The 16422-nt window shown below is 33.0% G+C and overlaps 1 protein-coding gene across 2 annotated transcripts; it reads right to left on the reverse strand.

The window, feature by feature from the left end:
• Positions 1-155: 155 nt before the first annotated feature.
• On the reverse strand, positions 156-16205 carry LOC105329073 (cleavage and polyadenylation specificity factor subunit 5). 2 transcript variants are annotated; one of them, XR_004604278.2, is made up of 8 exons: positions 16050-16205; positions 14741-14941; positions 13808-13871; positions 13597-13686; positions 13199-13274; positions 12593-12707; positions 3121-3230; positions 156-348 (listed from the first exon to the last, which is right to left on the reverse strand). XR_004604278.2 is itself a non-coding variant. In XM_011430229.4 (7 exons), the coding sequence occupies exons 1-7, from the start codon at positions 16160-16162 to the stop codon at positions 327-329; spliced, it is 681 nt and encodes a 226-aa protein (XP_011428531.1). In that variant the 5' UTR covers positions 16163-16205; the 3' UTR covers positions 156-326. The 2 variants fall into 2 exon arrangements, 1 of the variants encoding a protein (XP_011428531.1); XM_011430229.4 differs by lacking the exon at positions 3121-3230.
• Between the last annotated feature and the right edge of the window lie 217 nt (positions 16206-16422).

Genomic DNA, 16422 nt, shown 5'->3' on the forward strand with positions numbered 1-16422 from the left:
TGCAAAAATTACTTTAACTACATACAAGTAGCTTAGCTGCCAAGTTGAAAAAAAATACATGTAGCTTTGCTACCAGTTAAAAATAAATATAAACTACTAGAAAATACAGTCTTCTTTCGTTGAAGGCATATCTGTCAACTGAAACAAAAGCAAAATGTTTGAAATTTTTTTTATTCCTCAATGAAACTTTCGACATGATGAATCATATAATTATATGATGATATGATCGTGATACAAAGTTGACAAGCCACAGCTGACAGTATTACAGACAGAGTAATAAAAAAAGTCACAATAATATTGTTGTACAGTTCTTCGCATCTTCCCACTCAATTGTATATGAAGTTGAACCTGTAAAATAAGAGAAAATTGGGTTAAAACTAGAATGCAAATCAAATTACATAAAATATGATTACAGGCTAAATTCATCACCCAAAATTACAATAATTAATGAACAACATGTAATTGTTGTTTTATATACATGTATGTTTTAAAAAAAAAACCAAACCCTTAGTGTCCAAACTCCAGTGAAGGACATTTTGCAATTGAAATTGTATAAATCTGATAGGATTTCCTTATATTAACAGATCATAATTGTTTTGATCTTGAACAGTTTAAATTTGTTACACTTCAAAACTACTTCAATATGGCGTTAAATGCCACAATGCCATCCGAACCCATTCAACAAATTATTGCCATGATGTGCTTTGAAACAAAACACTCCACTTTAACACCTCTTACTAGGCTCAACAGAACTAGTTTATTGTAACAGATGGGAACCAATTTGATAGCAGATATAATTTGCATTACAATAATAAAAATCATAATTCAACATTATAGCTTTTTACCCAAATCAATAAATGAACACTACAAAAATAGCATAAATTAATTATGATTAAACTGGGACGAAAAAAAAAAACATTATCAAAGGTTAATGTTACAAAATAAAGTCTTATCATTCTACAACATAAATTAAATCTGATAACAATAAAATAAAACAACTATATTTCCCTGTGAACTTCAAATACCCAAACAAGCAACACAAAAGCTTCAATTACAGAGGCTGCAACATGCAATTAACATCAATTAAATCAGTCGAGTGACCCTACTTTGACCTTTTCCATAATATCAATCACAGAGCCGAGATTTCATCAGAATGGGAGATTGCACAATGATTTCTTTTGTGCAGCGTTTGATTTATGTTGAATACCACAGTTTTACGTATCACCAGTGATGCTATTGGTGAACACTAAAAAGGGGTTTTTGCAATGGAGTGGGACCGATGATTGAATTATTCGGTGTGACTACTGGAGATCGCTGCCAACGGCAGCCAGTCCCAGAGTGTGGGGGCCATCTGTGGCATAGTTTGTGTTCCGTGTTGATTCTACTGAGGCTCAGTCAGTATCTGAATCCAAATCTAGTTTCAATAAGATTCAGTGAAGGCTGACACACCCTTGTAAATACTGTATCAGTGTATCACATGTAGAAGTTAATATTAACAGATGTATCTGTTGTTGAAAGTTAATTCCCATCTAATTTTATGTGTAAAGAATTTAACCTCTACTGATACGTTGTTATAAGTTTATTCCTATCTTATTACGAGTAAACTGAAATCATTTGTATACTGTGTGATGTTATCTATGACCAACAGATTATTTAGTGAATGACTTTCAATGAATATTAATACAATTGCAAGTTCAGCAGAGTTTCTTTAACTTTCCTTCTTATTTATGTTACGTTTTATTTATATAAACTCAGTTAAAAGAAATGAAGAAAAAATAAAGCAACACCTTTCTTATGATTTAGCTTTATGATAATTTTCATAATATTATTAAATTTAAACAGTTCAAAAGTACAAATGTATGTCCATAAAAGCATCTCAAATCATTGGTTATTCAAAGATGTAATCATTCATTATCTTATTAAGAGACTGCAAGCAAGAAAATCAAATCATGCAAATGTGCTAACTCTTCAAGTTCTTTCATCACATTAGAGAGAGATCTGGAAAATTATCAAGTTATGCCAATTAAACAATGGAAGTATATTCATTCCTGCAAAAAAAAAATAAAACCCAAAATTTGAAAATCGTTACGATTATGCTAAGCTGGAGAAAATTATTTGATCTCAAAACTGGATGAAAGCTGAATGTTCCTAAGCACTCCTTTAGTAATTTAAATTAAAGCAGAAAATTCAATTTTCTCCCATCAACCCCCATTAAAATACATCTCCTGTTCTTCTTCTTGAATTTTGCCACAAATCAAGAACACAAAACAGAATTAATAATTCATCCTACTAACTCGATCACAACACTATACGTGATGGAACACACAGTTACTTAAAGCAATAATTACGCAAGCTTCAACTTCAAGAAGCTTCGATTATGTCAATTTTCATTTTCAATTTTATTTCAACACATGTAAAACTGTTGACTTTTCGATTTAGGATTCTCATTTGTTCATCCGTAAATCAAGTCGAATAACTTCCTTAGAGCAAAATCCTGGTATGTTTGGATTTACAATGATTGGCCTATATGGTGTGAGTTTCTAATGATATCATTAAATGGTTCACCCATCAGCAGGGGAATACTATTAAATCCATTAAAATGCACAACAATAAATAGAGATTTATCACTTTATTTCCAAGTGAGGTTACCGATTCAGCTTAGTTATTATCATGTTTATTTCCCTTTCTCACTGATGTAACACCATTAAATTAAACAAAGGGCACTTTTTGCTTCACTCTTCCCAAATGGTGCACCATGACGCATCATAGTAACTTATTCCAAGACAAGATGTAGCCACAAACTACCAGGAAAAAAATCACTTTAGCCATAAAAATTTCAAATTTGGCAAGAGAACTCCAAACAATACCAAATGCGTTCAATTTATGTACCATATACAATGTGAATATTTTCTAATGGTTTTGGGATGAAGCTATAATATATTTACAAACAAAATATTTATTTGGGTGTTTTAATTTTAGTTTTGAATAACCAAATAGATTTATACAGCCTCTCACCTTTCCTGCAGGTGGTACCCTAAAATAACCCTAGGTTTGGAACCTTGTGAGGACAAAGCTCAAGCTGACCACAGTAGTGGTCAGTGTCGAAAACAGGTGGCTTACCCTGAACTGACCCCGCACTGACCAGGCTCCAGGTACAACAGGTGAGACCTGAAATGACCCGCTAGTGACCACTGGTCATCTGCCAGCACTGAATGGACGGACACTGCCCACTAACAGAAATAGAAAGCTCTTATTGACTTTGCCATTATGGAAATTTTGATTCCGAAATAATTTATCAGCAGCAGCTTTCACCTAACAGTCTCTTTATTATATATTTCCAATGCAAAGATTTTTGGAAGCTAATTGGAGATTATGTAACATGACTTTATGCTTCCTTCTGAGTATATACATGTATGAGGAACCATTTAGATCATGTATTATTGACTCTAATGTGAGTAGAAAAAAAACCTCACAATTCTCCCAGGAAAGTAGAGAAATAAAACATTTAAAATTGTGACATTGCAAAAATGAACTCATTTCTTGTCAAAAAAGGTCCATACCAAGAAATCAATATATCAATAGTATAGCTTATACGTTAAAACAAGAAATGGAGAAATTGAACGTGACAGGATCTAGGATTAAAATCTGACACTACTCCAACATGGAGTCTGGCAGAGATCCTTCCCTTCATACACTGACCAGAGCAAGCCGTCCTGGGATGAACTGTTGACCAGTGGTCAACACGTGAACTCGCACATCTGCTGTCCGCTGGGTGAGCAAGGGTGCATACCCCTATTGTGTCCATCTGATCTTTCACCTGGAGCAACTTTTGCTGGTCAGCTCAGGACGAGTGACCAGCACTCTCTAAACAGAAGTCTAGATTGGCTTGTCACAGAAGCAAGAGGTCAATGTGAACATGCAGCCATACAAATGCTTCTTGATTAGGCCGATATAATTTGCATGACTCCTGGCTTTTAAGTTCCACAGCCAAAACATGACTCTTGACCAATCCTTTTTGAGAATGTTAATCATCAGATAAATTTCACCATTTTGGTGGTTAAAAAAGGTAAAACATTCTATCTCAAAGTTAATGGGAGCAAAAATTAATAGAAAAGGAGATAAGACAAGTAAATTTATTTTATTATACCAGTATACGAAAATTAAGATTACTGCCCAATATCAGATATACAAGTGTACAGAAGTAAGAAAAAAAGAAATTTTTAAAATTATAAAATATCTTTCACTCATATTACCTGAGTGGTAATGATTATCTTTACAGTGTAATTCCAAGACTAAATTTGACATTTAAGAACCTCTTCAGCAGAGAGGTCAAGCTGGACTGCAGACCTCTGAATAATTTATTCAATGTATGACACCTGTAATTATCCAGCTTCTAACTAAATAGTCAACAGACCTGAAAATCTGTTCAGAGAAAGTGGAACTTGGGTCAAAATGTCAGCCCTATAGCCTGCAATTTTTATTAATCTAGGCTAATTTGATAGAGAAGATTCAACATGGTCATTAGTGTCTTCAAGACAAATTAATCTGGGTAGATTCAATGATGTCTGGAGGTTGAGGGTGCTGTGTGTGTCTCATTTAACAAATGTTTCTACTGTAGGCAAGAATTTCAGAAACATCTAGATTAAAAAGCTCAAATCTTTGATATTAGTTGGCTGAAATAAGATTGTACTGGTAATCCTGTACAATGTTCTTCTATTTTAAACACTGGTATGTATCCACCAAATAGTTTATATGTATACACATAACCTACAAATTGATTCAATTAGTTCATTAAAAATCAAGTTGATTTTTAGCTGTGATTTTTAGGGTCATATTTATCTTAGTCTATTAATATTGGCTTAACTTGGTAATCCACAACAGTTCAAATTCCTAGAGTTTAAACCAAAATTTGATTTATATCAAGCAGACTTGAAATATCATTTCCTGACTAGTTATAAAATTTGTTACTAAATACCACTGGGATATATCTAGGGGAAACCTAATGTCTAATACATGTATTGTTAAATGTCTCAGAGATACATGTACAAAATTTAAACATAATATCAGTTCTTAATCGTTTATAAAAATAAGGACATTAATTATCCCAAAACCATCTTTGTCATACTTTAAATTATTGGGGTTTACAGCATGTCAAGTCTATAAGTACAAACCATCATTTCATTATTTAAACTAGAATCTATTTAAGGAGAAAAGAAAAAATGAAGTATCCAGATAAAAATCAAGGCTCCATCCCCCAAGTTCCCCAGGAAAAGAAATGGAAAAGCGTTGGCTTAATTCAGATTGACAGAGGTTCCTGCTTAACAAAGGAGCCAAAAGGAAGGTCGAGAAATTATCAATTGTCACCGAATGACTTGTCTTTGTTAGGCGATGACAAAGATGTCTTAATAACAGGTTGGAGACTCAACAGAAACAAGGAGGGGTGCGGCCTGGGAGAATACTATTAAAAGATGTTGTCTTAATATTACAATCCTGGTTATAAAATGGATTAAACCTTTCTTTTTAGCATCCCAAGCGCCATATTTACATCAATCTCTTAGACCATCGAGATCTTTGAATGTGATCAACTATTTTAATATTTCTCCACTTTAAATTCTTGCAATTTCATTTTCTTAATTGAAATTTATAGGAAACCAAATTAAAATGGACCATTGAGCAAGACCAATAGTCTTTCTTGATTTTTAATGTAATCTAGATATTACTTGAATGAATATAGTTAAATACTAAAAAAACAAAATTTCAATTTAATAAAATGGTACAATGGCTTATTTTATTACCGCTTGGTGTCAAGTATCATATTAAATCAGGTCTACATGTTAAACAGTATCAGACTATCCCTGTAATATCAGACTATCCCTGTAATATCAGACTATCCCTGATTCAGACTATCCCTGTAATATCAGACTATCCCTGTAATATCAGACTATCCCTGTAATATCAGACTATCCCTGTAATAATTTATTGAATATCATTTAATCACCTAGTACATGTACCAGTGTACCATAAATATGAAGTATCATATCTTATCATGTACACATGTGAATCAGTACACTCAAGACTATCCCTATAACATTATATTAAAAATAATTTGAATTTAAATTCTTCTGTCTGCAAGAATTTACAAACAAGTATAAACTTGGCTGCCTAAAAACCTAATCATGAACTACAGTTTATTTTCATAAAAGCAACAGGCAGTCTGCTTTGCCCACCTTGAGTGCAGAGCTGGTATTGATTTCCTTGCAACATTACCTGCCTCTCTACAGGTATCATAACAATTACCTGAGCCAGCTCAGGTATTTGCCAGCTGTCATGATCAGGTAATCATTCAAGGCTAATGTGCGGTAATCATGGCAAATCTCTCTGCTCTATTACAGATGACTCTGCTGCTGTCAGCATCAAAACAATTAGACAATTATACCTCACTACAGCTCAGGTGATTGAGGGCAAACAAGCTACTATATGTAGCATCATGCCCCCCCCCCCCCACCCCCAAACCACAGCAGAGTTTATTGGGGAGGGGGGATTTCCCAAATATCTGGGGTTTATCTCATTAAATTATTTAAGTTTATATTGGCAAATACCAGGTACCGTAAATACTGAATAAACATTTATAGCATGAAAGTTCTTAAAATGTCATATTAAATTTACTATCAGAAGTTTTATATACTTTTAGCAAATATCTCAAAAGACAACATCCTGTGGTTGAATTCACTACAAGTATATTGAATATTTTGTTGCTGTTTTTTTTTTTCAAACTAAAGGTTAAATTGATATCGTATGATAAAATTAGTCCAATTAAACAAAACACTGATAGAAAAGTACTATGGTAACCAATTGTTCTGAAATTTCTTATATTTTTACCTACAACACAGATTTCGTTACAGGATCATTATTTTCCAATGAAAGAGTCACCAATTCAGAGACAGAAAAATTAAATTCAATAAGTAATGTGCACAACTGTGGTCTAATATCAAAGGAAAATACCTGCAAAATTTCTTAACATTTTGTTGTATATCTATGCAAATTTCTTCCACTTTCAATATTTATTGCTATGATGTGAAAAAAAAAAATTTCATATGCAGTGAAAATGTTGAAAGATAATGTACAATCAGCCTGTCGCTACCTAAAACAATCAAAATCTTCACTCTATTCATCATTCTGTATCAGCATCTTTATTTTGAATCATCCACAGGTATGTTCCACATTAATCACCTGTCAATTACCGATTGGGATACCTGAGCAGATTACCTGTCAATGACAATGGAATGTTTCCCAGGTGTTACCCAACCTTGACACAAATTACCCATAATTCCTCAGTGTCTGATTACTTGAAGAAGAAAGAAGCCAGCCAAGAAGATTCGTGAGGCGCAAGGCGGCAGGCTGGTGGGCTTCAATAAAGGATGTTCAATTATCTCAATCAAGAAGACTGTTGTATTAATTCTTAATTAAGGAAAATGATTCATAATCTTTGCACCCTCAGAAATTCTGCTTTTCCATGAGTGACTTCAGCTCTTCAGAAAGAGAGAAAGAAAAAAAAGCTTTCGCCTGATTTGCATACAAAGGAAATTATCTGCAAAATGATTTGTAGAAATTTATGGGGTATTGTGTCTTTTGACAATGCTCAGCTGTAAAGACAAATACCCTAAGATGGCTGACTCATTCAAACTCGCTTTTTGTTTCTCTTACAAGAAAGATGACTTTCGCTCTGGGGGGGAAAGGATTCTTTTTTTTAAACGACGGCTTCATTTTAATTATTCCAGTAACCTGATACATCTCTAAGTTTGGGATTCCCAAAATACGATGGATGAACAATCCAAGGAACCTAATGTATGCAAGGGTATCTCTTTGTCTCTTAATGTTAAATGCTTTTTTTCTAAAACAATACATTAGGTTTCTATATAGAGACAAAATAAACAACAAATGTTTCATTGTATAAAAATTGTTAAATCAAAACGAATTTTTTAAAAATAAATTTATTGTGTTTTGAGATCTTAATTTAGTAAGAATATTCAATGAAATGAGGCATTCTCCATAAAAACTTTTTATGGCCTTTTTTTATTTCAATTTGTGTGATTTATTTTGTTTATCTTAATATTTAATATTTATCTTAATATTTGTCTTAAAAATTTGGCACACAAATTTAACCCTTGATCAGTCTCAAAAACAAAGAAAAAACATTTTAACTTCTTAAAAAAAAAAATCAATTGGATTAATTATCAAAGTAATTATTCTTAATTTCTGATTCAATTTAAAGGAGCAAACACCGAAATAGGATAATGGTAAGAGAAATATAACAAAATAAAGGACCCGGAATGAAAAAAAACATTGAGAGCACAAACATTTACTGCCAGATGGGTACGTAATGAGTCACAACTGTTAAGCCATGTAAAATGTTACAATATCTTTTCATTGTATGCAGATGAGCTATAATTCCTTCATTACGCCTCACCCTTGTCAGCTCTGGGAGACGGCACAAAGACTTGTTCTTTCATAATTATCGAAATCAGCACACACTCACTAATTTAGAAAAACGAGAATGGTCTGTCACTTTCGTTCCTGGCAATAGACTGGTGCGTTTAAGAACGTCTGAGTCACTCGAGTGAGAAAAAGGACCAGGGGGTCGTAATCATGAGGGCTCAGAGAATCGGGCATTTTCCCCAAAACTCACAGCTTAAATGGCTCTAATTAATATTTTCTAGATTAATTTTTTCCTTCTTGGGATTCAGATTCAAGAAATCTTTTGTATAGCGTTTGCTGAACACTCGAATCTCAGGAAATTCAACTTGGATGACTGCACACTGAATTCAATATAACCCAAATGAAGATGTTAACCATTAATTGCCACATAACCCCATCATCCTAATAGGAATTCAAATTCACATGCAGGTGCATGTATGGAGAAGTATTTTTTTTAATCACATGTAGGAGTTCTCAGTTTGTTTTCTTTTTTACAGGTTAAATGTTGGTTAATTCTAAGCATTATTACATTGGTAGTGCTAAATGAGTTAAATTTCAAACTGTCTACAGGAATTGATTACTTGAAAATACTTAATGAACAAAGACATTCTTCAATGACAAATTTCTGTGTTTCTGAAATAGCCTAATATTTTGATGGGAAAAATAAAAAAAACTTAAAAACTGTGAATTGCATTTACTTTATTTCACAACTAGGCCACTTTTTACCAGATACATGAAAACTGCGCTGATCAACACAATGTTAAAATGAAAAGAAAATAGTTTCTTATTCTCAAAATTACAACATGGGTCCAATATAGATGAAGATTTCAAGATAACCAAATAAATTCTTCATCTACAGACATATGTAAAACCCCTGTCACACCAGAGCTGCGTCCTCACGGCATTCCCGCTGCGTCCTTAAATAATGTAAAACACCAAGGTAAACGCAGTAGAGTATCCTACAGCACCGTAAACACGCAACGGCATCTTCGTCCCTCGCGGTGGGATCGCCTTGAACATTTTAGAACGCCATGCGACGGCACGCATTTTGAACATGCACAAAGTACATGCCGTGGCTCTGCGTTCTGATAAACACGCCGTAGAAGCATAGTGAGGTCGCCATGAAAGCGCCGTAAGATCTCCAACAGCGCCACGAAAGCTCCGTCGGCGTGCTCAAGGAACGCAGCTAATTGCAGTGAAGACGCAGTGACCTCATAGAGTCCTATGGGATCTCACTGCGTCTCTATTACGCTCTCACTGCGCTCTTACTGCGCATCCACAGCGTTTGAACATAAAATCAAAACGATTTTTTAATCATTTATTTGCTAGTTGTAAATTCTTGTTTGTTTCCCGTACAAATTAATATTAACCTACCAAGAAGTACAGAACGTCTTGTGCAGCAGTCAGCGAGCAGAGCACGCCGTGGATAAAAACTCGGTAAAAACTCCTAGCATGTCATGAGCGCTCTGCGGAGACTCAGTGAAAGTGCAGTTAATGCCAAGTAGAACTCCTTGGAAACGCAGTTACACGCCGTGAGAGCTCTGTAAGAACCCCTCGGTCGCCGTCAGCTTTGTGTGATAGGGCGTTAAACAAAACTTTCCCATGTTTGTTGGAAACAAGGAATCTACCCTATTTTAATTCTTGTCACTGTTTTATTCCCCCTACCGTTCATAATTTTTCAATAAAAATTAAAAATATCCAAACATGTGTCAGTAAATGTATGATTGTCGGTTTATAAGATCAATGAAAATTTATGTTTAATTGGTTGCTTGGAAAAATTTGCCAAATTTGCCCTCATTAACAGAGCTCAAATTTTAAGCAACTGCAAACTGCAAAATACTTTCCTTCAACCATAACTGTGTTCAGGGAAATTCAAAGGTAGGCAAGCTCAAATCTTGGCAAATCTTTTACAACTGTGACTCGGCGAAAATAACACTGTGCAAAAATAATCGAGTATAGAGTAAGGTCAAGGTCAGTTGTGTACAGGTCATTTAGTCCCCTTTTTTATATTTTTAAAATAGTTCTGTATGCAAGGCTGGCATAATTGCTTCAGATCACACAAAAAAAACCCACTTAACTTCATGGCCATGGTTAACCTTCAGGAACAGTTGAAGTATATGATAAAAAATAACATGACACTCTCTATGAGCCAGATAAACAACTTGGAACTATTTTAACAAGACCATGGATTTTTAGTTGCACTATCTTTTTCATGTATCAAAACAAGTTCAAAATGACACTAATTTCAAGTGAAATATGCATTGATTGTTATTCTTATTCCAAAAGCCAGACAAATCATGTTGATTTCAAAGAGCCATGGCTGAGTGGCCAGCAATGAAATAGACATGCCTACATCACATTGCTGTTTGACACAACTACTTAACGAGGCTGGGGGGTGGCTGCCATATTAAAGCGTTTTTATCTCTACACAAAAAAGATTTTCACTTTAATGTTCTATAACTCTTACATCGTACTGAAATTGTTTTTGAAAAAAATGGATATGATGGTACTGAAGCATTATTTCAAGAGTCAATTGATGGTAACCAAGGGATACAAGATGCCAAAAAATCATGTTTTTCAGCACCTTTTTTACTATTCAAAGGGAGGTAACTTGTAAAACTCCAAATATTTTGTTCAAATATTTTCTTTCTTTTTATTTTTTTTTTTAATTTCACCATCAAAAATCTTTTTTAATGCTCAATCTTTATTACCTATGTAATGATTATTATCCTGTTAAAATTTGGAAATAATTTTGTGGCTACTTTTTTTTTGCTTTACATATTTGCATTTGTGTGTCAAATATATTTTTTGGTAAAATTGTAAAATTTTTCTTTATAACAAATAATGTTAAGTTTTTGTTATTGTGTAAATTTTTAGTGATGTTATTGGTATCTTTTTTTTGGCCTTTAATAATTTTTCTTATATTTTTCATATTTTTTTTTTTTACATAATGTGCAATTGTTTCAGATGCAATAAATGATAAAATTAACGATGATTGTGATTTGGTCTTTCACATTAAAATGTAAATTAAGAGTATATGAGACATTTCTGCAAATTTGGACCCCCCAGCCTCCTTAAAGTCCAAGCTCCTGTTGAAATGGTTTTAATATCTACGTAGTTTTACAGTTTGATTCACGTCACATGAATAAAAGTCCATGCAGTGATTTTAAAGTAATACTGAATACTCGGTAATTGCGAAGTCCTAAGGATCAGTGGATGTTCTTCCCTGTATCTACAATTCATTGTATTTATATAACAAATATCGTCATAATAGCTACAGTGAAATTGCTATATAAATGTTTTCCTTCATATGACTACCATTTTTGCCTATTATACTTATATAGGGTGAAAAAAAAATACCTTCTATGGAGACTAAAAATAACGGATGAAAAGTTGAAGGATTTAACGCAAAAATGATTTTTTTAAACAATAGGTCAATCAATTTTTGGATGGCTGACTTGGGAGCTACAGTTCCACATGTCTTAAAAAGTTGCAATTTACAGTGCAAAAATATTTGGACTGATTAACCACTGATAAAATAAAAGTGACTGTAAACCAAGCATGTTATCCAGAAACAGTTGTATACCTATTGCACCCTTCATCAATATACTGGGCCCATCAAAAACCTTTAAAGTATGTGTTATTTTAAATCAAATTTTATAGAAACATAAGTTAAACGACATAATAAAAATAATTCTGTTGCCTCTGAATATGTCCTTTAAGTTCTATCTTGATAATCAATGAAACATACATTACTATAGGTATATAAAAATAAAAGCATTAGTATGAAAAGGCATTTAAAATCCTTTCACTTTTCAAAGGGGATAATAAGATAAGGATATCGCTATTCATGATTTGTGGACATTTGAGGTCCAAGAGAAGTAACTCTAACAAAACACATCAACTCATTCTTGGACCTTTAAAAAATTCCGATTTAAAAAGGTCACCTCTCTGTTAAGAGGCAATCTTTCAATATTGAAAATTGCATTAAACTCTATGATTTATTAGCTCTGCTTGAAATATTATATGGAAGAAATCAATTCTTAAGCTTCTACCATTTGATACATGTATACAACTTGAAGAGAGCTATGCTCATGTGCACGATATATGTACTTACCGACTTAGAGCTTGAGGTAAACTTGAGATGATTGGCCCATATCCTGCACTGTTGTCATATAGTTCAAACAAGGGGGCGGCCACAAGTTTATAATTTCTAGGAACAGCAAACAATGCTGTGAAAAAGAATCAAATATCTTTCATTACTAATGTCTCCTGCTAACAAGTGCTGGGTTAAAACATGAATTAATAGATAATTTTTGACAGAATAAACTTTGATCAACATCTTCTGTTCCCTAAACTCTAAAAAGACTTGACCATCTACATAAAGAAATACTATTAAATACTTCTGTATAAAGGCAGCTTAAAAAAATATTTTCTCTGGCCAAAAATTTGAAATACAAAGTGGCAAGCAAGCATTATATTTTTAATTTTTATTTCAAGATTTGAACAGGGAAATAAATCAATTTTTATTTCTTTTAAATTAAAATTAAGAAAATGAGCTCTTTTCCTTTTTAAAGGGCGATAAAAATAATAAATACGGAAGTATTTGACACAATGCAGCAGTGCCAAGGATATTATTTTTTTTTTCAAATATTTTCTATTTTTAAACATCATGATCCAGGAGATAAGTGATCCCAGTCAACACTAATGTTCAGGTACTCACCCTTTTCTGGTAGCTGTACAAGGAAAAGTCTTTTGTGTTCCTTGGGTTTTGTGATGTGTGCTGGGATGTAAGGGTACTAAAAGGAAATATAAAAGCCTGACATTACAAACTGATATGATTATAGCAACATAATAACTAAGATGAACTGTTGCATTGCCACTCCATGATACCATTGAGCCACAGATTTAGTTGTTGATTCACATGTCATATGATCATTGTGAATATAGTTCACATATTTTAACATAAAAAATCTACGATACAAACAAATTCCAGATATTCAAGAGGTATCAAACATTTCTAAGGATTAGACATCAGAAAGTTTCAATCAATAAAACTCTTTCTTAGCACACAAATTGACTCTCATAATTTTAAGCTTTTCAAATTGGATTTTTTTTCACCTGTGGGGGTTCAAAGTTTGGTCTCCACCAGTTCCCTATAGTATCCTCCACTACCCACTCCATAGTCCCACCATCTTGTCTTCCCAGGGTCTAAATAATTTAAAACATTGGGGTTTTTTTTATGTTAAAACAGTCTTTTAGTCATTTATATAATACAAAGTCAGGGAATCTTCATTATTATGGGTTTTTTTTCAACCTTAACTACAATTACCTCTGTTAATAATCTTTTCAAGCCTTCTACTTGATCCTCGCCTGAATTCAACTCTCCCCCAGGTCTGAAGTATACACAAGCATTCAAAAGATATTATAAAATGAAACAAAGATTTTATGGTAATAATGTAAATATAAATTGAAAGTTATCTGCAAGTACATGTAAGTCACCTGATTAAAGCTTGTAGTATAAAGTCTTCATGGTATTTGAAATAAAATAATATTCATGATAAAACTATAAGCATGTTATCCCATTTATTCATGTACTTTCCATTGCTTACACAAACTACAGCTTAAAGGGACTTGGACACGATTTGACTTAAAATTTTCTAATTTTATTTTTCCATTTTTAATGTTTATATTAATAAATATAGAAGTTTATAATGTCAAAATTTCAAAGTCAAATATCAAGTTATAAGCAAGATACAGAGTTCATAATTCTTTGTCTTGTAAACAAAGCTCGAATATTGTCATTTTTTACATTTGTGTTGTATTGGTGTAAGTTTCAATCAAATGTATCTTTCTTTTGTTGATAATAGTATTTATGAAGATACTGAATTAGTTTAAATTGTTTTTTACATATCATTTTGTCTAAGAAATGGTAATTCTCTACATTACATTTTTTGTAAACAGCTATAAGACTCGAGCTTTGTTTACATAACAATCAGTTCTTACCTCTGTATCTCGCTTGTAACTTGACTTTAACATTCAATATTTTGGTCAATCATTTAAAATGCACCAGTTAACCATTTTATACATAAAAAATTATAAAAAAAAAGTTGATCTCAAATCGTGTCCAAGTCCCTTTAAATTATCTACTTGGCTGAGCAACAGATAACCATAAATATTTGAACACTAACAGAGACAAGCTACTTTAGTTTTGGATGAGCTAACTATATGCATTCCAAAGCTATCAATGATAAAAAAAAATTACAATTTGAAAAATGTGGTCCCTAGTTGTAGAAGGAGAACGTGGGGAAGTCCGTGCTCGTGTACAATTAACACTCCCTCAACAGATCGCCTCATTCCAATCTTCTCAAACTCATCTCGCATACGCTGAAACCGTGCTGGGACTGAGCTATCCTTCTCATACAATGGCTCTTTGGTTCCAAATGTGTAATTTGTTAATGGGTACCTGAAAATGCAGAAGTAAGAAATTTTATATTGCTGACTTTGCTGTCATTCTTTTTCCTTTATCTACCATGAGCAATAAGCCAAAAAAATTATTTTCTCTTTAGAGAAATGCACGGGCAAAGCCTTCATCAACCTCTCTTCCCAAACTCACACGAGTTTTCCAGAATCTAAAAACAAGGGTTGGTGAAGAGAGGTAGATGAAGGATTTACCTGTCCTCTTGATAGAGGACAGGTAATGCTCTTGCATTCAATTTTACACATTTAACAGAATTAAAAATGAGGCTCTGAAAAAGAAGTCGATAAATGGTCATTATTTGATGCTATTCATTTCAATACAATAATAATACAGGCAAGTATAATCTCTTGATTAAGCTATATAGTTTGAATTAGAGCTTTATTATGCTATCAGGGTATCTTGGTTTAGCTATTTTGTCATCCTTTTTTCTTAAATGTGTAATTCTTTCAGCATGTATAAAAAATTGCACTTCGGTGCAGTGATAGTTTTCAACTTTGAACTGTTCTGTAAACAATGCATGTAAAATTACTCTGTCTCATCAAATTTTGCCTTCATAAAGGTCTTATACACACCTGGAAAAGGTTCTGCATACAATCCCATTCTTTTTAATTACTTTAGAACATTCATTTTTAGCATGTGTTTGACTTGAAAATGACACGCAAAAAAAATTATTGTTGGAGAAAAAATCAACTTTTTCAAGTTCACGGCTCTTCGTGTTAACATGATGCGCATTATCTAAAAAAAAACGTAATCTGAGTTGAACGAAAAATGCGTCCCATTTAGTAGGTAAAATAGGTATATCATTTAGGCATTTAACCATCAAATGGAACTCAAACCACCAAACTGGGGTTGGTACCCAACCTGTGTATTAGAGACTTCAAATGACCTAAATCAAACCTTGAAATCAAGAGGAAACATTCATTATACAAAGTATGGGAATACTAAGTACATTATACAAAGTATATATAAATGATATATGATCAAGGCAAATGCTTGATCAGTTGATGCATCTCCCGTGTAGATGAATGCGAGCAAAGAATACCCCAAACAAATATAGTTATGCAAAAATGCATCAGTTTATATGAATACATACAGATTGATCGGGCGATCTAACGTAGGCGAAGGGTTCGTTATGCCATATTTAGCTGCATAAGACACTGGATTTGTTCCTTTTGGCCAGCCACTAGTTCTGCCGTGTGTGGTCATTGTCCTGCTTATGATCAATGTAACAAGTGCGCTTGCATATAAATCAAAAATGCTAATTAAAAACGGTTGACTTATTCCGGAATAAGATATTTATTTCCATTTATAATCATCAAAAATATTGATTGGACATGTGCTTATGTTACATTACCCTCTAAAATATTTAGCAAAAAAGAAAAGTTTTTAAAACATCAATTTTAAAAATATTTTGCTTTTGTAATCCGGAATTTACCCTTCAATATATTTTCTTTTTATACAGAACT

This window comes from Magallana gigas, chromosome 3 (genome assembly GCF_963853765.1).
Source record: "Magallana gigas chromosome 3, xbMagGiga1.1, whole genome shotgun sequence".
In the NCBI taxonomy this organism is placed as follows: Eukaryota; Metazoa; Mollusca; class Bivalvia; order Ostreida; family Ostreidae; genus Magallana; species Magallana gigas.

Bases quoted from the DNA above. Each gene is read 5' to 3' on its own strand.
- LOC105329073 (XM_011430229.4), bottom strand. From the start codon at position 16,162: ATGACCACACACGGCAGAACTAGTGGCTGGCCAAAAGGAACAAATCCA. The intron at 13,275-13,596 runs GTGAAAAAAAAT...ATTTCCTTTTAG, and splicing joins CAAACTTTGAACCCCCACAG to TACCCTTACATCCCAGCACA. The intron at 12,708-13,198 runs GTGAGTACCTGA...TCTTTTTCACAG, and splicing joins TGTACAGCTACCAGAAAAGG to CATTGTTTGCTGTTCCTAGA.